Source organism: Kogia breviceps, chromosome 10 (assembly GCF_026419965.1).
Source record: "Kogia breviceps isolate mKogBre1 chromosome 10, mKogBre1 haplotype 1, whole genome shotgun sequence".
Lineage (NCBI taxonomy): Eukaryota > Metazoa > Chordata > Mammalia > Artiodactyla > Physeteridae > Kogia > Kogia breviceps.
In genome coordinates this window covers 52,221,470-52,244,049 of record NC_081319.1, presented here as the reverse complement: position 1 = coordinate 52,244,049, position 22,580 = coordinate 52,221,470, and the positions used below count along the sequence as shown (strand labels likewise).

The 22,580-nt window shown below is 45.4% G+C and overlaps 2 protein-coding genes across 10 annotated transcripts in view; one reads left to right on the top strand and one right to left on the bottom strand.

Annotated features, from left to right (window-relative positions):
* Nucleotides 1–18,289, top strand: part of FBXL2 (F-box and leucine rich repeat protein 2) — a 94,754-nt gene extending 76,465 nt beyond the window's left edge. For 2 of the 6 annotated variants that reach the window (XM_067005831.1, XM_067005832.1), the window contains 10 exons: nt 1,384–1,452; nt 1,534–1,648; nt 1,870–1,996; nt 2,148–2,222; nt 3,530–3,660; nt 7,703–7,763; nt 8,466–8,510; nt 9,077–9,133; nt 14,239–14,451; nt 15,097–16,059. In XM_067005831.1, coding sequence (XP_066861932.1) covers nt 1,428–1,452; nt 1,534–1,648; nt 1,870–1,996; nt 2,148–2,222; nt 3,530–3,660; nt 7,703–7,763; nt 8,466–8,510; nt 9,077–9,133; nt 14,239–14,451; nt 15,097–15,204 — 957 coding nt within the window. In that variant the 5' untranslated portion in view covers nt 1,384–1,427 and the 3' untranslated portion in view covers nt 15,205–16,059. Of the gene's footprint in view, nt 1–1,383; nt 1,453–1,533; nt 1,649–1,869; nt 1,997–2,147; nt 2,223–3,529; nt 3,661–7,702; nt 7,764–8,465; nt 8,511–9,076; nt 9,134–14,238; nt 14,452–15,096; nt 16,639–16,783 lie in introns of those variants that run through there. The other 4 variants (XR_010835013.1, XR_010835015.1, XR_010835014.1 and 1 more) reach the window with 4 other exon arrangements.
* UBP1 (upstream binding protein 1) overlaps nt 17,086–22,580 on the bottom strand; it is a 71,716-nt gene continuing 66,221 nt past the window's right edge. For 3 of the 4 annotated variants that reach the window (XM_059077366.2, XM_067005830.1, XM_059077367.2), the window contains 3 exons: nt 21,895–22,037; nt 21,127–21,178; nt 17,086–19,084 (listed from right to left, as the gene is read on the bottom strand). In XM_059077366.2, the coding sequence (XP_058933349.1) occupies nt 19,047–19,084; nt 21,127–21,178; nt 21,895–22,037 (233 nt within the window). In that variant the 3' untranslated portion in view covers nt 17,086–19,046. The remainder of the gene's footprint in view (nt 19,085–21,126; nt 21,179–21,894; nt 22,038–22,580) is intronic. The other variant, XM_067005829.1, reaches the window with a different exon arrangement.

The following is a 22,580-nucleotide window of genomic DNA, read 5'->3' as shown; positions in this document are numbered from 1 at the left end:
GTAATTTTTTGTTCAGTGCCAGGCATTGTGAATGTTACTTTGGGTGCAGAATATTTTTGTATTCCTATAAATATACTTGAGTTTTGTTCTGAGATGCAGTTGAGTTACTTGGACATAGTTCCTTTGAGATCTTTTTTTTTTTTTTTAATTGGTTAGGTTGGACCAAAGCCGTGGTTAGTCTAGGGATAATTGTACTCCACTCCTGAAGCAAGATGCTTCTCAGTACTCTACCCAGTGCTGTTGTCTGGTGGGAATGGGTACTATTCATGGCCCTGGGCGAGCTCTGGCTGTTGTCCCCTCTAATGCTGCTTGTTGAGTCTTTCCCTGGCTTTGGGTAATTTCCTCTCATGCTCACTCTGACTAGTACTGTACTGAATTCCTGAGGGGAACGCTCTGCAGATCTCTGATGTTTTCTCCATTCTTGTACTCTTCTCTGATACCTCTGATTGCCTTGCTCAGACTTTTGGCTCCATATCCTCAGCTCAGGGAGTCCACCAGGCTCCGGCTGAGTTCCCTTTCCTTGTACCATAGCAGAGCGGAAGTAACAGGTAAGAATGACATCTGGTTTGAGGCCAGGTTTTGGAGACTTAGGGGTATGCATGGAAGCATCAGGATTCAATCCTATAAGATACTGCAGAAGCCATATTTCAGGAAAATGCAGATGACCTGAGCCAGTCCTTGCTGAATATGTTAAGGAGTAAGTGGTGAGTAAGGGATGTTTAATTTTCTGCTTCTGGCCTTGCTGCCAACCCACAAATCACTGAGGACATCACCCTTCATGGCTCAGTGTCTTCATCAGTAAATGATGGTTCTTGATACTGATCAATTACTGACCCCATCAGTGGCCAGAGATGGTTTCTCCAGAAGGGCCCTGGGTTAACCAAGTGACAGCATGGCACAAGACTCAAGCCCCCTTGCTGCCAGCTGATTTTTCTACAGAGGGGAAGGAACAGGGAACCAGACCTCTCCTCTCAGATGACCGCCAAAATCTGAGTGAAAAGAGTTTTAACTGATATGTAGTCAGTCTAGGGCTTTGCTTCCCAAAGTGGTGTCCCTAGAGTAGCAGCCCTAGTTATCACTCGGGAGCTTCTTAGAAATGCAGACTACCAAGCAGTTTGCCTAGATCTACCATCAGATTCTGCACTATGAGAAGAACCTCAGTTGTTTCATGTGCTCATCAGAGTTTGAAGAAGACTAGTAGCTGTAGTCAACAATTACATATTATACACTTACAAACTTAAGAGAGTAGATCTCATGTTAAGTATCCTTTCCACAATAAAATAAAATTTTGAAGAGAATTGTTCTAAATGTAAATGGTTATACATGCCCTCTAGTGGCTGCCTAGCAACTTGCAGGGAGTTTAAAAATGTTTTCTCATTTTAGGACCTTTGCACAGAACTGCCGAAACATTGAACATTTAAACCTCAATGGGTGCACAAAAATCACTGACAGGTAAGTAGTGGAAATTACTTTGGTGACTGGTTGGCCGTGGGGAGAGTGAGGGGAGAGAAAGGTGGTTGAAAATACCTTTAGTGCATGTGATTTTTTTCAGCACGTGTTACAGCCTTAGCAGATTCTGTTCCAAGCTGAAACATCTGGATCTGACTTCCTGTGTGTCCATTACAAACAGCTCCTTAAAGGGGATCAGGTAAGAGTACCTGTTGTTAGTGGTCATGAGAAATACCCAAAGCTCTGAGCATTTTGGTGTGTCTGAACCTTTCTCATGGTCCCATTGGAGCAGGAAGTGGGCAACTCGGGTCACAGAGGTCTCTCTCCCCTGAACTGCTTGTGGGCTACGAAGCTCAGAGTTGGTCCTAAACTCTCTGCGGGATGCACTGCACACGTGTGGTTTTGTTTCCTGTTCTTCAGTGAGGGCTGTCGGCAGCTGGAGTACCTGAACCTGTCGTGGTGCGATCAGGTCACGAGGGACGGCGTCGAGGCCCTGGTGCGGGGTTGTCGCAGCCTGAGAGCCCTGCTGCTGAGGGGCTGCACGCAGGTACGGGGGTCCTCACGGCCTGGCTTGTCCAACGCGTATCTCATGTTCGGTGTGCGGATGTGATTATGGAATTTGTTAGGTTGGACCAGAGCAGTGCCCTGCTGTCCCCTCACCTGGTTCCATCTCTCTTTTGTTTTCTCCATTCACTCAGCTGGAAGACGAAGCTCTGAAACACATTCAGAATTACTGCCATGAGCTTGTGAGCCTCAACCTACAGTCCTGCTCAGTAAGTAACGTGCCTTTTCCGTGAGCTCCCTCCTGTTCCTGTTCCCTCCATCAGGCACCTGCTGGGGCCCTGCTGGGAAGCAGCCCAGGCAGGTGGGAGGATTACCACACCCTTATTTCACATCCTGTGTCCTTACGTGATCTCCCAGTTTCCCACAAGATGGAAGAACAGCAGTCTAAACAAAAAGGCCAATACAAAGCCATGGGCGCTTCCCCTAAAATAGTGTAGATCAGGGTCTTGGTTTATTTTAAGACATCAGGAATGCTGTGAACTAGTCACTAACCTAAACAGTTCCTGGTAAGGTCTCAGTGTCTTGTCTTTACTTATAAACTGGGGGTGATGACACCTCTCATGGTGTCTCAGTGGATAAAATGAAATAACAGATACGAAGGTGCTTTGAAACATAAAGGGCATATTCAAGAGCAAGGTGAGATTTTCATCAGTGCAATATTAGCCTGTGAAGGATGATTTTTCTTCACTGCCATTGTAAATATTGATAATTGAAGAGGGTGCTTGCTATGGCCAACTGGGTTTCTCAAGGAGAATGTCAATTTTGAGAAAAGTAAGAAATCCCTTGTATTTGGCATTTAGTAAATGAATCATAAACCTAAGTTCCCTGATGGTGGGAGATAAAGCAGAAACTATCTTCTGGGCAAATATCAACCTTATGGGGCTGCACTGTTCAAAAATAGGACCTTGAATTGCATGTAGGGTAGCACGGGCAGGTGGCTTGAAGTATGATATAAATGTATCTGTTTATTTCTGCATAAATTAGCATATTTAAATAAAGATTAATTTGAATCTCCATGGCTAAATTCATAAAATTCTAAGCCATTTATTAATAATTTAGTGATTTACTTAATTTTGCTATTTTCTAAAACATTTCAGGCAATATAAAAATACACGTATATGATTTATATAGTAGGTATCTAAAGCATTAATATGTAGAAATTCAACCAAAAATTAATGTCACTTAAGCAAGTCTCATGAGCTGCTTATTAAATCTGAATTGTAACACAAGTTTATGAATATTTCCTGAAAAAAAAATTGAACGATTCTGGGTAGGAAAATGGAATTAAAAATTTTTACTCTCCGTTAGTAATGCGTGAAAATTTTAAAGCTGTTCAGAAATAACATAAATATCTGTCTTCCCTGTACTTCACCTTAATTTGATTAAATTACCAGGATAAAACGCTAGTAACTGGCAACCTAAACTAGTTGACTAACAGGAGACTCCATTTGTCTGTGGCACCAGTTCACTGTTGCCCATGCCTTCTGATTTTCCTTTCTGCTTTGGTTCTCCCCAGCGCATTACGGATGAAGGCGTGGTGCAGATTTGCAGGGGCTGCCACCGGCTGCAGGCCCTCTGCCTGTCTGGCTGCAGTAACCTCACGGATGCCTCCCTCACAGCCCTAGCCTTGAACTGCCCAAGACTTCAGTGAGTGTGCCACGCTTTCAGCTTTGAAACTCAGAGCTTGGGGCTGACGGGGAGGGCTTCCTGCAGGAGGAGAAAGGCCTGGCAGTGGGTGGCAGAGGCAGTGGTTGTGTTGTTGGCTTTTGTCAGATATATTGGGGTGGGACAGTGTAGTAATGTAGCTCATTTAAGGATGTGTGGAGAGTCCCACACTGTTCACCACCAGGGAATCTGAGCCTTAGTTTCCTGATGGACTTCACTCATGTGCCCACCTGATTTGCCTCGCTCTGATATTACTTTTTTTTTTTAACATCTTTATTTACAATGGTGTGTTTGTTTCTGCTTTATAACAAAGTGAATCTGCTGTACATCTACATATATCCCCATATCTCTTCCCTCTTGCGTCTCCCTCCCACCCTCACTATCCCACCTTTAGGTGGTCACAAAGCACCGAGCTGATCTCCCTATACTATGCGGCTGCTTCCCACTAGCTATCTGTTTTACATTTGGTAGTGTATATATGTCCATGCCACTCTCTCACTTTGTCCCAGGTTACCCTTCCCCCTCCCCGTATCCTCAAATCCACTGCGTCTTTACTCCTGTCCTGCCCCTAGGTTCTTCAGAACCATTTTTTTTTGTTTTTTTAGATTCCATATATATGTGTTAGCATACGATATTTGTTTTTCTCTTTCTGACTTACTTCACTGTATGACAGACTCTGGGTCCATCCACCTCACTACAGATAACTCAGTTTCGTTTCTTTTTATGGCTGAGTAATATTCCGTTGTATATATGTGCCACATCTTCTTTATCCATTCATCTGTTGATGGACACTTAGGTTGCTTCCATGTCTTGGCTATTGTAAATAGAGCTGCAGTGAACATTGTGGTACATGACTCTTTTTGAATTATGGTTTGCTCAGGGTATATGCCCAGTAGTGGGATTGCTGGGTCGTATGGTAGTTCTATTTTTAGTTTTTTAGTTTTTGTTTTTTTGTTTTTTTTTTAATTTTTGGCTGCATTGGGTCTTTGTTGCTGTGCGTGGGCTTTCTCTAGCTGTGGTGAGTGGGGGCTACTCTTCGTTGTGGTGCACGGGCTTCTCATTGCTGTGGCTTCTCATGTTGCAGAGCATGGGCTCTAGGTGCACAGGGTTCAGTAGATGTGGCTTCCAGGTTCTAGAGTGCAGTCTCATTAGTTGTGGTGCACAGGCTTAGTTGCTCCACGGCATGTGGGATCCTTTTGGACCAGGGCTCAAACCCTTATCCCCTGCATTGGCAGGCTGATTCTTAACCACTGCGCCACCAGAGAAGCCCTATTTTTAGTTTTTTAAGGAACCTCCATACTGTTCTCCATACAGGCTGTATCTGTTTCCATTCCCATCAGCAGTGCAAGAGGGTTCCCTTTTCTCCACACCCTCTCCAGCATTTATTGTTTGTAGATTTTTTTTTTTTCCGGTATGCGGGCCTCTCACTTTTGTGGCTTCTCCCATTGCAGAGCACAGGCTCCGCACACGCAGGCTCAGCGGCCACGGCTCACGGGCCCAGCCGCTCTGTGGCATGTGGGATCTTCCCAGACGGGGCACGAACTCGTGCCCCTGCATCGGCAGGCAGACTCTCAACCACTGTGCCACCAGAGAAGCCCTGTTTGTAGATTTTTTGATGGTGGCCGTTCTGACTGTTGTGAGGTGATACCTCATTGTGGTTCTGATTTGCATTTCTCTAATGATTAGTGATGTTGAGCATCCTTTCGTTTGTTGGCAACCTGTATATCTTCTTTGGAGAAATGTCTATTTAGGTCTTCTTCCCGTTTTTGGATTGGGTGGTTTGTTTTTTTTGATATTGAGCTGCATGAGCTGCTTGTAAATTTTGAAGATTAATCCTTTGTCAGTTGCTTCATTTGCAAATATTTTCTCCCATTCTGAGGGTTGTCTTTTCATCTTCTTTATGGTTTCCTTTGCTGTGCAAAAGCTTTTAAGTTTCATTTGGTCCCATTTGTTTATTTTTTATAAATTTATTTTATTATTTTTGGCTGCGTTGGGTCTTCGTTGCTGCATGCTGGCTTTCTCTAGTTGCAGCGAGCAGGGGCTACTCTGTTGCAGTGTGCGGGCTTCTCATTGCAGTGGCTTCTCTTGTTGCGGAGCACAGGCTCTAGGCGCATGGGCTTCTGTAGTTGTGGCTCGCGGGCTCTAGAGCACAGGCTCAGTAGTTGTGGCACATGGGCTTAGTTGCTCCATAGCATGTGGGATATCCCTGGACCAGGGCTCGAACCCGTGTCCCCTGCATTGGCAGGCAGATTCTTAATCACTGTGCCACCAGGGAATCCCCCATTTGTTTTTGTTTTTATTTCCATTTCTTGAGGAGGTGGGTCGAAAAGGATCATGCTGGGATTTATGTCAGAGTGTTCTGCCTATGTTTTCGTCTAAGAGTTTGATAGTGTCTGGCCTTACATTTAAGGTCTCTAATCCATTTTGAGTTTATTTTTGTGTATGGTGTTAGGGAGTGTTCTAATTTCATTCTTTTACATTGTAGCTGTCCAGTTTTCCCAGCACCACTTATTGAAGAGGCTGTCTTTTCTCCATTGTATATTCTTCCCTCCTTTATATAAAAATAAGGGGACCATATGTGTGTGGGTTTATCTCTGGGCTTTCTATCCTGTTCCATTGATCTATATTTCTGTTTTTGTGCCAGTACCATACTGTCTTGATTACTGTAGCTTTGTAGTATAGTCTGAAGTCAGGGAGCCTGATTCCTCCAGCTCCATTTTTCTTTCTCAAGTGGCTATTCATTGCCCTGATATTACTTTGACATGTGAGCAGACTGATAGCCTCACGTCCAAATGGCACCAGGTTCTCCTCTAAACCAGATGCTAAATGGACAGAAGGAGGGAAAAATCACAGCCACCTTATTTATCATTTTTCCTTAGCAAGAAGAAAAGTTTTGTGTTAACAAATGATTTATTTTCTGCTTCTCCATGTAATACTGTGAATATTAAAACTTTAATAATGGCACCAAAATACTAATCATGCTTAACATCAGTTGAACTCATATATATTCCAGGCTCTTTGTTAGCACTTTCACAAGCATTGTCTCACTTAGTCCTCACTGCATTGCTAGGAGGTAGGTACTGTATTCTCACTTGTTTTGCAGAGGAGAAACTGAGACTCAATGAAAAGCACATAATTTATCCTGGGTCACATGATAAGTAAGAAGTAAAACTAGAATTTGAACTTGTAGAGTTTGATTTTAGAACCAGCAACCTTAACCTCTACAAAAGAGGCAGAAAAAAGATACTTGTTTTGTTACTCTTTACTTATCAGTGAAACTGATCCATTTTTCATACTTACACCAGTTACATATCTTTTTTTTTTTTTTTTGCCTGCGCCACATGGCATGCAGGATCTTAGTTCCCTGGCCAGGGATCGAACCCATGACCCCTGCAGTGGAAGCGTGGAGTCCTAACCACTGGACTGCCAAAGAAGTACCTCCACCCCGACCCCCCCCCCTTTTTTTGGTTATATACCTTCTAAGGATTGTCTTATTTTGCCTTTTCCCCATTTTTCTTACTGTTGAATTAGGGAAGATTCTAGAGAATTTTGATATTTCTGCATGGTAGAAGGAATCTAAGGTGGTCAAAACTGGTCAGAGAGGAGGTCAAAATTATTGCTATAAGGGAGTAATTTAACTTAAAAATGTTATTTAAGCATCCATCCCTGTTCAGCATGGATGTTTTCATTGGCTGTAAATTTTTAAAATTTCCTTTAGGGTGACTGGGAATTTCAATAAATGCAGTATATCAAGATGATTTTGTTGAGTGAAAGTACATTTCAATTGTTTAGAAGTCAACACATATTAGAATAATATCTAAAAACAACAGCAACCATGTGCTGGTATTGTGGGAAGATTCCTGGATTTACTGACCAAGTTTGGGACGGGACTTTGGGCAGGTCACATTCCTCCCCGAGCCTCATTTTTGTGTCACAGAGTGCAATAAACTCAAGAGCATTGTAAAGTACACTTTTCTGTTGTTAACCAGTCGCCACTTTGTCTTCTGTGCACTCCTTATCCCAGGATCTTGGAGGCTGCCCGATGTTCCCATTTGACTGATGCAGGCTTTACACTTTTAGCTCGGGTAAGACAGAGGTTTTACAAAATCAAACCAAACTCTAATTCACCTCCCTCAGTCAAAGTGAATTGGAGTGGTCTTGGAGTGCACAAAAAACGACCTTCAGAAATGACAGGCACCAAGTAGAACAGAGTCCTTGGGGGGTGTGTTCTGCATTTTCCCCAGCAGGCTGGAGAGCTAGGCAGGTCCTGTGCCAGGCGAGGACCTCACTCTCACTTGGTCAGGTGGGGCCCCAATGAGAGGAGCCTCCTTCCTGGCAGGAGATGCCCTTCCTCACACAGACCCCAACTCAGCCTCTCAGTAGCATTCCTCCACTGGGCTGGGCTCTGCCTCTGCCCCCTCTCTCCACACTGCCCTGCCAGTGCCAACCACTGTGTGGCCCCTGTGGCCTACTGCCCAGAACCCATGTCCTCCTGGGGATGCTGATACACTCCTCCTCCTACCCCAGCCCTCCACCATCCCCACCGTGGCTTAGCGCCCACCCCTGCGACCACCCAGAGCCCATTCCATGGCTAAAATCTCTGTGCTGATACCTGTGAGCCACTGGGAAGTTGCAGACAACTGCCTTTCCAGGATGAGAGAAGGAAATGCAACCCTAATGCCCATTTCCAAAGTGAATATGATTCAAAGGGCACCTGCTCAAAAGTGCTGGCTCACTGGGTCACTTTCGGAATGGGGTGTCTTATGGACTCTTATGGACTTTTTCAGAATTGTCATGACCTGGAGAAGATGGATCTCGAAGAATGCATTTTGGTGAGCAGACTCCTGACAGCTCTGCAGGGCGCCCCTCAGCCACTGACAGGCGTAACCAGAGACGCCAACCGGCCAGTCTGGACCCTCCTTGCCCCGGCATAGGTGTCAGGGCTTGGGAACCTGTGAGGGCCACAGGAGGGGGATGCACAAACTTTGGGCTGTTCTCAGTCATCGGAGTTAAAGCCAAGTTCAGGATAGCACCACCTTGTGCCAAACATTAAAAAAAAAAGGACTCATTTTCACAGAACTTAAGGGAGAAATAAGCTTGCATGTCCAGTGATGAGGTGACTCTACAGAGAAGAATCTTGGGGGACCCTCTTTGGCCACTCCCTCTTTGTCCCTTGTTCCCCTTGGGGCACCAGAGGAAAGACCAAAGAACACCTTCACATCTCTGGGATTGAGCAGAATTGAGGTTGTTGGTGAAGAGAGGAGCTCCCCGCCCAAGTGTGCTTGAGCTGAGGTTTTAATTCTCTTTTGCACCTTTTGATTCTTGTATTCAGGAGAAGCAGGATTAGGTATTAAGTTCTGGTGTAGGAGCCACACTGACACCACGTGTTTCTCTCCAGATAACCGACAGCACACTCATCCAGCTCTCCATTCACTGTCCTAAACTGCAAGCCCTGGTGAGTCTGAGCTTTTTGTGACGTTACTTACCTCTTAGGGATAAAAGAACCCCCATACTTCAGCAAGAACCTTCCTTTCCGTAGGGTGTCATCATTCTTGGTTTCAAGGGTCTGTGCGTTGGGCTCACTTGGGAGGCAGGGTATCTAAATGTCACTGCTTTCATTTTAGGGTGTGAACCTAATATAGGGACCAGTGTCCTTACTCAAATTCATGTTCATCGTATCAGGTATAGTGAAAGTTAGCACGGTTATTAAAATGAGGCCATCCTTATATTACATTTCATATCTGCTCAGATATCTATGGGGGAGGAATTAGAATATACTGAAAGATCCAGAACGAGCAATGAAAAGTGTCACTGACACTCTTAGCCATGCAGCCGTCGCATGCACGTTTCCCATCCGGCTGCTGGACGTGAAGCAGGGGTGGAGTCCCCATTTGGCTGCCTGCTCCCACCAGATACACTGACTCACTGAATCCTAACACAGCCCTGTGGTGCAGGCACCGTGGACATCCCTGTTTTACCAGTGAGGAAGGTGAGGCTCAGAGCGGTTAAGCTTGCCCAAATTTACACAACTAACTGCCCAGAGGCCCCAGATCTCGTGGCTTCCGTGGGGTCTGGTCTTTCTACTGCCCTGAGATAACACGACAGATTTTTCTTAAGCCAGCTCTCTCTATCCCCTTTGAACTTGCTCTGTCAGCAAGGGCTAGGATTTTATAACATCATTAAAGCTCCATTTGGCCTTGCGTTACTCTCGCCACCAGTTTTCCTCATTCCCACATTCCTCTGGATGCTTCTCCCTCAGGCACAAGTGTGCTGGGCTTTGGACAGCTCTGGGACTTATTTTTGAGTTTGGTATCAGATTTCAGAGATAGTCAGAAACCTACCTGTTTCCAGATTCTCTGCTCAAACTGTTTCCCTCTACACACCTGCAGATAATTTTGTTGTTCTAATGTCTTTACTCCCAAATTAGTTCTCATCTGGTTTTATAATTGATAGAACCAGTTGTCTGATGTGTTTTCTCCACCCCTTGTCCCCGTGTCCCTGAGATGGCCTGCTTCTCAGAGGTGTGGGGAAGGTTAGGAGCCCCGTGCTTTGTTTCCTGCTTTAAACTCCCTCCTCCCTGTTGCCCAAGGGCTCTCTCTCCGACTCGGAGATACCCTGGACTTGGGACTCCCACCCCTTCGGCAGTGTCGCCTCTTGTGTGCACGGGACAAGGCCTTCCACCAGCTCCCTAACTCCTTCCTCAGGAGTGCAGGCCACCTCAGTGACGGAGTGTTCTCCCCAGCGGGGACTCTGATGATGAAATCTTCTCCATCGCCCCTGATATTCATACAAGCTACTTCCAGAAAGGGGACTTAGAGTAAAAGATAAACTATAATAAAAACCAGAAGTCCAAGATAAGAGCCTCAAATGAAAAAAAAAGAAAAATACCTGGAGGATTATTAGCAGAAAAGCAGGGAAACAGTTGCAGTTGAAATCTAAACTTAGCTTTGGAGATGCCTAGTAGCCCACACAGAAAAGGGAAATGCTGTGGATTAAATCTGATTATATTCATCAAATTCACTCTACAAACAAACACCTCTTGAGGACCACTACACGCCGGGCACTGTTCTAGACTCTGGAGAGTGAAAAGATCATTCATCAGAAGAGACAGACTTTATCGTCACTCAGAAATTGCACAGCAATGTGTGTCGGGATCCTTGTTAACGGATACTCCATGGGCTCTCCCTGCTACGGACATGGTAGCAGCGCCTCTATCAGCCCCCAGGTAGAGCCAAGGGTGAGTGGAAGTGCAGGGTTGTTGGACGTGCGTTTCTGCCGCTGCAGGTCTCACAGCACAGACGCACAGTCTTGGTGCGGGGCAGCCCAGGTGCGCCTGGGACACGCGCATAGGAGCAGCTGGTCCCCACCTCCCTGGGGGAGGGCCAGACAGTGCTCTCCATGCTGGAGCCAGGGGTCCACCCCAGGGAGTCCTCCCCCAGCCTGGGGAGCTCAGAGGAGCCAATGCTATTGGAGCAAAGCTCCACAGATTCAGAATTTTGAAATCTGGTTTTTAGCTTTTACTAAAGATCTGCAAACAGGAAGAAATGAGGCAAGTGCCCACTAGCCCTGAGCCAGGTAACTATCACACCTCATTTGCTAAACTTCAGTTCCCAGGTTCTTCTTTACATGTGAAGGAGGCAAGTGTGCACATACCCCACCCCTTCCAGGAACTGCTCTGTGATCCTCAAGGAAGGAAGGGCCTTGTACTCTCACAAAAACCAAATCTAGAAGGCTATTTTGAAAGGGAAACTGATCATGTTTCTTTGAAAATAAGTCAAAATAGACAATTGCAAACGAGGGGAACTCTAGATTCAAAAGAACACAGAGGAGTTCATGAAGTTTGTTCAAAGGAGGTTAAGGATCCTCTTTGTTACTTCAGTTTTTAGTTTGTAGGATGTCATCAGCAGGTTCTATTGATAATTGGGGGGCTGGTTTCCTCTTCAGTACCAGAGCCAGTTTTTTTGACTTAAAATCATATTAATGCAGCTCATTGGTCCTAGAAGCTATCTAAGAATTTTAGCTATTAAAGAATAAAGAATTGCAGCCAATAAAGACTGTATTATTTTCTTGATGCCAGAGTTTTATCTTTCACCCTGATTTATCACAGCCTTTACCAGTGAGATTTATACCTTCATGTTTTCTTGTTACTAATTAGTGCCCTTTTCAGCTTAACAAAGTCCCTTTAACATTTCTTGTAAGGCAGGTTTAGTGATGATGAACTAGTTTAGCTTTAGCTTGTCTGGAAAACTTCTCTCTCCTTTTTTTGGGGCCACGCTGTGTGGCTTGAGGTATCTTAGCTCCCCAACCAGGGACTGAACCTGGGCCCCAGCAGTGAAAGCACTGAGTCCTAACCATTGGACCGCCAGGGAATTCCCATCTTTCCTTCAGTTCTGAATAACTTTGTTGGGTTTAGTATTCTTAGTTGGAATTCTTTTTTCATTTCTGTCAGCACTTTGAATATATTGTGCCCCTCCATCCTGGCCTGCAACGTTTCTAATGAAAAACCTGCTGTTAGTCTTAGGGGGGGTTCCCTTGTATATAACAAGTTGTTTTTCTCTTGCTGCTCTTAAGATTCTTAACTTTTGACATTTTAATTGTAATGTGTTTTGGTGTGGGTCTCATCTTATTTGGAATTCTCTGGGCTTCCTGAATCTGGATGTCTGTATCCTCCCCCAGGATAGAGAAGTTTTCAGCCATTATTTTCTCGTTAGCTTTTCTGCTTGTTTCTCTCTCTTCTCCTTCTGTTACCCTTATAATAAGAATGTTAGTCCACTTGATATCGTCCCATAAGTTTATTAGAGTTATCTTTACTTTTTTTCATTCTTTTTCTCTTTGCTGCTCTAATTGGGTGATTTTCACTGCCATGTCTTCAAGTGACTGATCCTTTGATCTGCTCCATCTAGTCTGTTCTTGAAACCTTCTACTTTATTTTGCAGTTCAGTTGTATTCTTCAGCTCTGTGACCTGTTTGGTACTTTTCCCAGATAAGGGCGTACACTCCTGTCTGGAGGGATACTGACCAGGGAGAGTGCAGAGATGGCATATACCTGCACCTACCTTTGCTGAGAGCACATCTGTAGGCCTCTAGATGTGTACCAGACCTGAAGCCCGCCCTGTAAGCTCCAGGAAGAGCAAATAGGCCTCTTTCCCAGAAAGGCTGGGGGTGTGTTTCAGCCTGCTGTCTGTAAAGTGCTCTGGGGGTGGTAGCCTGCCAAGAAATCTTTCATGTTAAAGTCCCATGGGACCCAGGAATACAAGCCTCCTTTGGCCATCAGGGCCAGGTGAGCAAGGAGCATCCCATGGGCACCTTATACAAAGACTGGGGCACCAGAAATAAAAACCAGGTCACCAGGCAGATGTAAGAGCTCCCTCCCCTCTGGGAGATACTGGTGCTCTGGAGCATGGCAGAGGGGAGAGCACTGGCCTCCAAGATCTCTAGAAAGGATTACAGTCAGCCCTTAGATGTGTGTTTAATTAGAAGCCTGTGCCCCTCGCTGCAGCTGTGATGACAAGCTCCTAATCTCTTTCCGAGAAAGACGACTCCTGGGTGTTTTCTCTTGCTGACCCCAGGACGTGGGAGCCACTTAATCTCTCCATTGGTTACATCCCGTGGGACCCCGCAGGCCAGGAGCTGGACGTGTCCCCTGGTGACAGCTGCAAAAACTGGGGCACTAGACACGCGTGAAACTCCCCCCTGAGAGAAACACAGGGACAGAGAATGAGGATGGCACCCTGGCGTGAGGCAGAGGCAGGGCCGGGAGAGCATGTGAAATAGTGCTCATCGGGAAGGAAGAAGTCCAGAATTTAAAAAAGAAAATGTCATCCAATGGCTGGAGCTCAGCAGAGGAAATGTGCAAAGATGGCCCCCGCCCATCTCCAGGCCCTGGGGGCAACCCAGCAGGCCCCCCAAGGTGTCACCTAGCAGGCGAGCCTCCCACACCCAGGCTGGGCTCCCCCTCGTCAGCTGGGCCCTGGGGGTGGGGAGGGCCCGGGCGTGAAAGTCCTTTGGATTCCTCCTCACGTTGCTGTGGTCTCTGGGTCTCGTGGAGGTCAGCGCGTTGGTTTTTCCAGCTAGACGTTCAGGTGCCTGATGTGGGGTTAAACCCTTCGCTCCTCAGTGAGAAGCTCCAGGTTATGAGTTCCCTCCTGCCTGGGGGTCTCCGTGCTTGGGGCCGGGGTTCGTGACAGACTGTGGCCCAGCCTCTCCTTCCGCTTCCAAGCGGGCCTTCTCTCATCTGCCCAATGCGGAGAGTCGTTCAGCCAGTTTTTGTTTTTTTCTGGAGGAAGCTGTTCCCTGTGTAGCTGTAGATTCGCTGTTTGCGGGAAGAGGTGAGTTCAGGATCCTCACGGCGCAGACCACCCTCTGCAGTGCCGGTTCCCGTCTTCAGCTGGCGGGAAAGTGAGAGAAGTCGCTGCGCGTGGGCCCACAGCTTTGTCCTCCATCCTCCCGCTGCTCAGCGGCTCCCAGGGACACTGCCTGGGCCGGCTTCCCTGCTCTTCCTGGGCCCTGAGCCTTGGAATGAGAGGGTCCAGCAAACATCTGTGCTTCCCCTCATTCCAGAGCCTGTCCCACTGTGAGCTCATCACGGACGATGGGATCCTGCACCTAAGCAACAGCCCTTGCGGCCACGAGAGGCTGCGGGTGCTGGAACTGGACAACTGCCTCCTCATCACCGACGTGGCCCTGGAGCACCTGGAGAACTGTCGTGGCCTGGAGCGCCTCGAGCTGTACGACTGCCAGCAAGTCACCCGCGCGGGCATCAAGCGGATGCGGGTAAGTGTCGGGCAGCAGCCACACCTGGCAGTTTCTCAGCAAACGACAAATACACCAAGAATCAACATCCATTTTCTACATTCTGTCCTGGGCCAATAGTTATGCAAACTATCCTCTTAGACTTCTTCTGAATTTCCTTATTAGACCCCACCCTGGAAAGAGTCAACTTCCAGAATGGGTCTGGGTGGAGGTTCCATGTGGTCTGCTGATTAGCAAACTTATTAGAAGGAAAGGGACTTAAGGCCCTTATCAGTAGGCTTGATCTTTGCTAATCTCTAGGTATAAAGTGTCTTAATAACTGTGGCGTTCTTTCCGCATGTAGTTCACCTGCATCGTTCTTGAATACGCTTTAAGTTTAGGCAACTTTGCACTCAGACCCCTAAGCAGCCCCAGGTGCTACAGCCATTACATCTCTACTCGGTTTGCAGACAGGGACAGTGACCACCTCTTTGTCTTTAAAAGGTGCTGTTTGGGGAGACATAGATGTGAACAGGAGCAGCGTTAGCGCACACGAGAAATTCTATTGGGACTATCTGCCTAATGGTAGAATGAACTAGATTCTATAGGAGAACTGTGGGCTTTTCTAGGATTATGCCTATAATCCCCAAACTATCTTATGACTACACTTTTCCTTTCTACTGTCAGGCCCAGCTCCCTCATGTCAAAGTCCATGCCTACTTTGCTCCTGTCACCCCGCCGACAGCAGTGGGAGGAAGTGGACAGCGGCTGTGCAGGTGCTGTGTCATCCTCTGACAGCAGCTGTCCAGCCGAGGGCTTCATGAGGTGTCCCTTCCTCCCAAGGACCCAAGTCTTTCTGACGTACTTCACCATCATCCAAATCTGTTGATTCTCCATTGGGAAAGGCATTTACAGGTAAAAGTCTGCAGGGACTGCAGTAACTCTCCTGATAGTTTTTACCTTTATTCTGCTGTGATGCAATCAATTTGAAGCCTTGTGTCAATTAACACAGGGCAAGAGTGGTCATAGTGCAGCCAGGACCATGCAGGAAACCTGGATCTCTAGAGGTGGGTGCCTCCCTAGGTACAAAATTCCTGCCCTTGACTTTGTCAGCATTCGTCAGACAGACCATCAGTGTTAGCACAAATTGAGCAGAAAAATAAGCTGTTGATTTTCTACCTGATACTTCGGCCAGCGGCCTACTTTTATTCACAACGATTCCATTTTGATTAGCAGGACTTTTCCACTTTGAAGATTAAATAGCCACTTTATCAAAGTGACTATACTGCAAATTCATAATGCCCGACAGTTTTCTATGTAGCGACTTACGTGGAAGGCAAGTTACTAGGTTTCCATGAGACACCAAAGAATGAGGACTCTAAACAGGGTGGAGCAAGGTCTCCACCTTTCTGTTTCTGTCGACTTGTCATATATCCTTTTGGGGACCAAAAACTAAACAAAAGCAACTCAGTTTGTGTTGCCTGATTGGAGATCGTAAGCTCTGGCGTAGGCTGTGGCACATAATGTGTTGTTGTTATAGAAAAGCTAATCATGTCATGTCTCACAAACTTTGGGGGACCTTAAAGAAACAGAATTAAGGCTCAAGTTATCTATAACATAATCAATTAAAAATAATGGATGCATGTAGAATGGGTGTGATTTTTTTCCAAGTTTATTTTAAAATCTTAGAAACCGTTACACCAGGACTATTCAAAAATTTTACACACTTAAAACTAAAATCAGTAAAGTGTTGGCACCTTTGAGACTTATATAAAAATGAATAAACCATTGAAATGCTTAAGTCAGAGGGTTTTATTGCTATTATCTTATGGCAGACAAATCTGAGCAAAACCATCTTCCAAATTCAGGCGTTCCTAATGTTACCTGGAATCTGATCTGGTTTCTGCTCTGTGCTGTCCACATTTGTGACCTTCACTGCATCTCTGTGTTAATGGTAGCCAACCCTTCTTAGTAACCACTCCCCAAACTGAAGAGCCCAGAGGCTCATGAGAAGCTGAGGGAAACAGCAAAAACGAGAAATTTCCCCATGACCAGCAATACTTCTAATTGGGTCAGGGTTATTAGGTGGAGAGTTTTAGAAGCATTTAGGATACAAGGCCTCAGCTGCATTCTGGGGAGAGAAGGCAGATAGAGGGATATACAACTCCATAAATCAATTAACAGGATTATCAGAATAAGAATTAAAGTCCTGATGATTTTGCTGCCTTATTGTGTGTATACCATAGCAGTTATTTAAATATACATTTACACCACTGTGTGGGGGAAAAAAATGGCTGTTGCAGGAAGCTATGAATATAGTTTCTATTTTGAAAATTTAAATGACCAGGGCCTTCTATACATTGTCTCTTTTGAGCCCGGACACAACCTCTCACAGCTACTGGACTGGCTGAATGACGTTGGACCGCATCTACAAAGCAGGAGAACCTCTGTTAAGAAAAATCAGGTTTGCTTCCCCTTTAAATGTGGCACAGTCACTGGATAAGCTGTCCTCAGTTGCATCAGCTTTGAGGAAACAAACTGAAAACACACACCCCCATCAGCTCTTATAACAACATCGGGACTGGTGTGTACTCAGAACATACAACAGTGAACTCCTTGATTCTATGACATGAGGTGACACACTGGCAGGAACTTGGATTTTAAATGAGACACACATTTGCAAAACAATCGGAAAACATTTATTATACTGAAATGTGTACATCCTACTATTAAAAAAACAAAGTAGCAAATTCGCTGGTGCCATAATTTAACCTGTTTCACTGGGACAGACTAATGTTCAATGCTGCTTGGTGTCATTTCAAGTTTGATGAGCTTTTAATTATTTTTACCCCACTTGTAAAACCTGATGAGGAATTCAAAATAGCACACAGCATTAAAAATGACATTTATTGTTCCATAAATCTTGAGACTCAAAAAGGAATGCTAAATAGACAAGCAAAACTAAACAATTAAGAGAGAAGCTCACTTCTTTCCCAAGTGACTGGTACAGAAAACATACAAAAGCAAAGCGAAAATGACAGAAAGGAAGGCTCTCCTGCTTTAGGGTCTATACAAGTTATGGATATTTTCAAACCAAAGATGGAATATTTAGAGACAGTACTTTTTCGTATCAAATAAACTCCTTTATGAATAAAACATAAAATGCCAAAGCTTTCACCCACTGAAGTAGTTTTGTCTTCTGGGAGAGATTTTAAACTCAAAATTACCCATTCCTATATCTGCCTGAACAAAGATAAGGATCAAATAATACACTCAAAACCAAGACACTGGGTGAATGGACAGAGATGGTATAATTAAAAAAATGGAATCGAAGTTTAAAAAGAAAATTGTGTCTAGTACACCACAGGCCTCAAATGCTTGCTGATGAATTTTGGGAAGGCTTCGGGTGAAGGGAAGAGATAATAACGATAGTAGAAAAAATTGCAAAAACAGAGTGATTCCCTTTGGAACGTATACTGGCCAACAAGCATTGGTTTTGTGAAAGAGACACTCTTTTTATAGAAAAAGAAGCTATTATGTGGTGTATAAAAAAGTCCCTAAATGATCACCAGAATGTTACCCATGATTGTACTAAAGCTCCATAGTAGAGAAGTGTGAGGAATTTTGATGGTACAGTATAGTGTTTGTGATGTCTAGTGTTCCACAAATAAATTTCAACTCTTGATAATGAAGACCCCTTAACACCAAGTCAGAAACTATCACACTGTTTTCTCCTGCTTAGATATATTTCCAATGTTGAGGACAGGGCTTAAAAAAAAAAGTTTAACAACAGTATGGTGCAGGGCTGGGTGGGCGGTCAGAGACAGAAGGAGGAAAAGGAGAAAGAAAACCACATGAGTTTAAAAGGCATTGGGGCTTCAAAAAAAAAAAAAAAAAAACCAGAAACTAAATGCTAAAAATGGAAGCAGAAGCAAAGTTTTTCAATAAATCTGTGACAAAGCAAAAACACAGAAGTCTTTGTACCTATTAGGATTTACACTGATCCTCTCACCAAGGTACTTGATAATGCAGTTTGCTTCACGCCCGTCTTCCTGGCTTGGGGCTTCCCCGATCTGGCATGATCACGGCAGACGCGCACCCTTGGACATTTTTTCCAACAAGGCGCCAAGCCTCTCCCCTGACCACTGATCGGCCCGTATCAGCGCCGGCCTCGCTCTCTCCACACGTGGATTTGGCGCTGGCCCCGCAGCAGCCAGTGCCCCCCCCCCCCCCGCCCCCGCTCAAGGTCACCATAAGGTCCAGGCAGCAGAAGCCGAACTGGCCCAGAAAGGTAAATGCCCACAGTACGTCTTTACATTCATTTCCAAACCGCATACAGTGTAAAAAGACAGCGAAGGCTGCTTCTAGGGACTGTGTCTACTGGCCTCTCTGGCAGAGAAGCAGGCGGCCTACCTGCACCGGGGCCCGACGTGCTCACTGTCCCAGGGCAAGGCCGTGGCAGTGAAGCGAAGGAGACGTGCCTCTCATCCAGCTCGTGAGAAAGGTCATCCTGTGTTTTCAATATGAAACATTTCATACGGTAAAATCCAATCCCAAGACTTCTTGGATTCAGTCTTCACACACTTTTAAGCGTAACTTTAACTGGTGCTGAATAGAGTTCAGACTACGTCAAGACGTCACTTCAAAATTATGTGGACGCCACCGCCGTTTTCAGCTGCAGAAAAAAGAAAGGGATGTTGCGCGCAATTTTTTACCACGCTGGAGAACCAAGACTACGTTGAACACTCCTAGAACTCTACAACCCCGCGCCCCAATTCAGAGGGTACCTTTAAATATTCTAGAGGAAAACAAGCTAACTTGCTCCAGCCCTCTTGCCTACGGCAGCACCACGTGCACATTGCCTTTGCCCGCCCCGCCCCCCATCTGAGGGCAAGGTGCAGGGCAGAGACTATCCAATTAACTGGGTGCTTACATCCACCTTTTCTGGAAACAATTTCTGAACTCCTCAAAAGTAGATCTGAAACATTTAAAAAAGTACATCACTACTTTTGTGCGATGGCCTAGTGTTTCTCAGGAGATGGCGAGAAGCAGCAGTACAGGCGTTCATCAAGGAACAAATGAATTTTTCCATAAGGACCAATGTCTGAAAACAGTACACTCACTGAGCAGGGCGGGGACGTCCTGTGATGCCTGACACCAGGAACCCCACTGCCTTCACAGGACGCAGCCACCCGTTCACTGTACGAACCGCCTCTTTTATAGACTGTCAGTTTTGCAGAGTAAAAACTGCATTGTTTTGAGAACGAAAAATTGAGCCAAAAGGGTACTAAGCTAAACATGTCTGAAAAGAAAAGATAAAGTGGGCCAGTTCACAGACTAAACAGCCCTGCACTGCAGGTAACTTGGTGGCTTACGAGACATGTCAGGCACAGGGTGAAGTCCTAACTTCAGCCCCTCCCTTCAAGGTGAGCTGCTCTCTTCGCGTAACTTCCCAGGAAAGGGTGACACTTGACATCGTGCTCTTTGAGGTGCAGCTTTAGATCTTATTAACTCATCAGACTTTTTAAGGTCTCTTCTCATAGTAACTTCACATTTAAAAAACCCCTGCTTTATCCAGCCCTTTAACTGGAACTCTAGTGAACCCCGTCTGGGCCCGCTCTTCACATTCTCTCCCTCCATAACCTCAAGAATTTCTACGGCTTTGAGTCCTGGTGGACACGCTGAAGGCTTCTGGATTTACACCTCAAGCCCAGGCCTCTCTTGCCAGCCCCAGCCGGCTATGATTTCCATGTCCTAAAACGGAAGCCTTGACCGCTTCCCCCAAGCCCGCCTACCTCTCCACCGCGACCACCGCCTGCCCAGCTGCTCCTGTGAGAGTCACAACCACTCCTCCTCCCTCCAATGTGGAGCCCAGCAGGGCCCTGTCTGTCTATCAGCATCCAAGATCCCGTCACCTCTCGTCTAGATGACATCTCCTGCCTCCAGTTTTCCCACTTTCTCATCTGTCTCCACAGAGTTGTGAGAGTGGAAGAAAAGAAAAATCTATTCACATTACTCGTCTGTTTAAACAACATCACTGACTTTCCAATGCATTTCAAATAAAATCTAAACTCCCACCACCGCCAGGCACTGCCTACCACACCCGCCTCCAGCTCTGCTCGTCCTCGCCCTGCACAGCAGCCACGGGCCCTCTCAGGCCTCCAGAGCAGCCACGCTCCTTCCTCTGCACCCGGCCCTGCGCCAGCTGGGGTGCTGCTCCTCGTGTGTTCAGTTCCCCCTCAGGCTCCAGGTCTCAGCATTCATGACAGCTCCTCAGAGAAGCCTCCACAGCTGTGTGTCCCCCTCCCCGGGCCCCCTCGTCCACAAGCAACACCACTTCCCCATTCATTCATGGCACCTAAATTACCTATTTGTAATCTGTGTGCATCTATGGACCAATTCTGGTTTCCTTTCCGCACTAAAGGAGGGGAAGACCTTTCTAGCACCAACGGCATGTGTCTGACATGAGGTGCTCAGTAAAATGTTGGCTGAATGGACTGGGATTTTTCTCCAGACATCCAGAAGGACTGATTCCTCTTCCCTACTTGCTAGTTAATTTTGACAATATTTCAGTCACTAGAAATATACCCTTGGTACCTTTTTCAAACTTCTTAAAATTAGTAAAGCCAGCATTTCCAAAAGTAAATACGCAAGATGACTGCTGATTTTAGGCACGCGCTATCTTTTCATGATTCTCGCATTTCAAGACACACGTACCTTTTACTGTGGAGAATAAAAAACAACTCTCATCTTGAAAGTTCTGAACCATCTAGAAGGATAAAGCAGATGTATAATTAAGATCCAACTTGTCTTTTCTTAACTGAGTAAAAGTAGTAAAAGAAAAATGTCATAATCTATAATATAGCTGCACAAGTACAGGACTCAGTGGCCAAAACGGTTAATTCAGACACGCAGTGTGAGGTAGCAAGGACTTACAACTGCTGTACCGGCCAGCCCGGTGCTGACCGTGCTTGCCCATGGGGGCCCTGTGATCTGGTCAGTCACCCTCCAGCCCACAGGGAGGCATTCGCTGCTGGACTCTGTGATAGTGACTAAAAAAAGTTACTGCCAAAGTGCTCTTCTGTTATTACTTGCTTGTCACTGAACACAGGGCGGCAGTGAACTGCCCTTCTAACCTCACAGCTTTTTAAAATCAGCCGTCAAATAGTACACAAAAGGAAAACACATTCAAATGCCTTGCTAAAAATGGCCAAAGGGACGCTAACCTGGAGCCCCCCAGTGACCAGTGTCAGAGTTCAAAGAGGGCGGGATCGGAGCTACGGTTCTCCTTTACCTGTATTCCTTCTACCACCCAGGACACCTAGAACTCTTGGTTATAAATTATTCCCAATCTTGATTCCCAACTCTGAAAATGATTCTCATGAGTACTTGCCAAAGAAGTCACAGATTTTTTTTTCTATAGCACTTCAGTAACACATATAAAAGTAAATATCAGTGTGAAAGGGAAAAGGGCACGCCAGTTACCTGATCGCTAACAAGAATGTGAATACCGGTGGGACCCTGTCTGTAAACCTGGTTAATTTGGTGGAAAGGAATATTAAACACCAATGCAAGTTTTCGAGCAACTTCTGAAGCAACCATTTCTTCTAAGTAGATTGCATGATAAACTGAAATAAAAAATAAGAACAGCATTTTAGCAGTAATCTTTGATCTATTTTCCACCTGATCTATTGGAAGATCACTCCTTTCAAAGTACTAAAGAAATATAAAAATTATAAAGAATACTTCTCCCCTTACTACCCATGTGAATATAATAATACATTATTTATGCTCACACATATAATTTAATTAACCTCTGTACAAAAGTATCTGAGGTTTTCATTTATCTTAAAAGCAAGCAGGAAGTGACTGCAGATGGGCAGAGATGATCATTCTGGAGTAATGGGACTAACAAATGGATTGTGGCGATGGCTGCAAAACTGTAAACTGATTAAAGTATTGCTGAATTGTGTACGTGCAGTGGGAGGACTTTGTGGTATGTAAGTTACACCGAAAGAAAGCCATTTTCACAAATGCTACGTGTTTCTAGCCATATATAAAAAGAACTCTAAAAAGGTCATAGTTTTTGATTCAGTAAACCTACTACTGGCAATTTATCCTAAAGAATAAAAGCTACCTCTCCCCTCTTCCTTTCCCCTAAAGAATTAAAA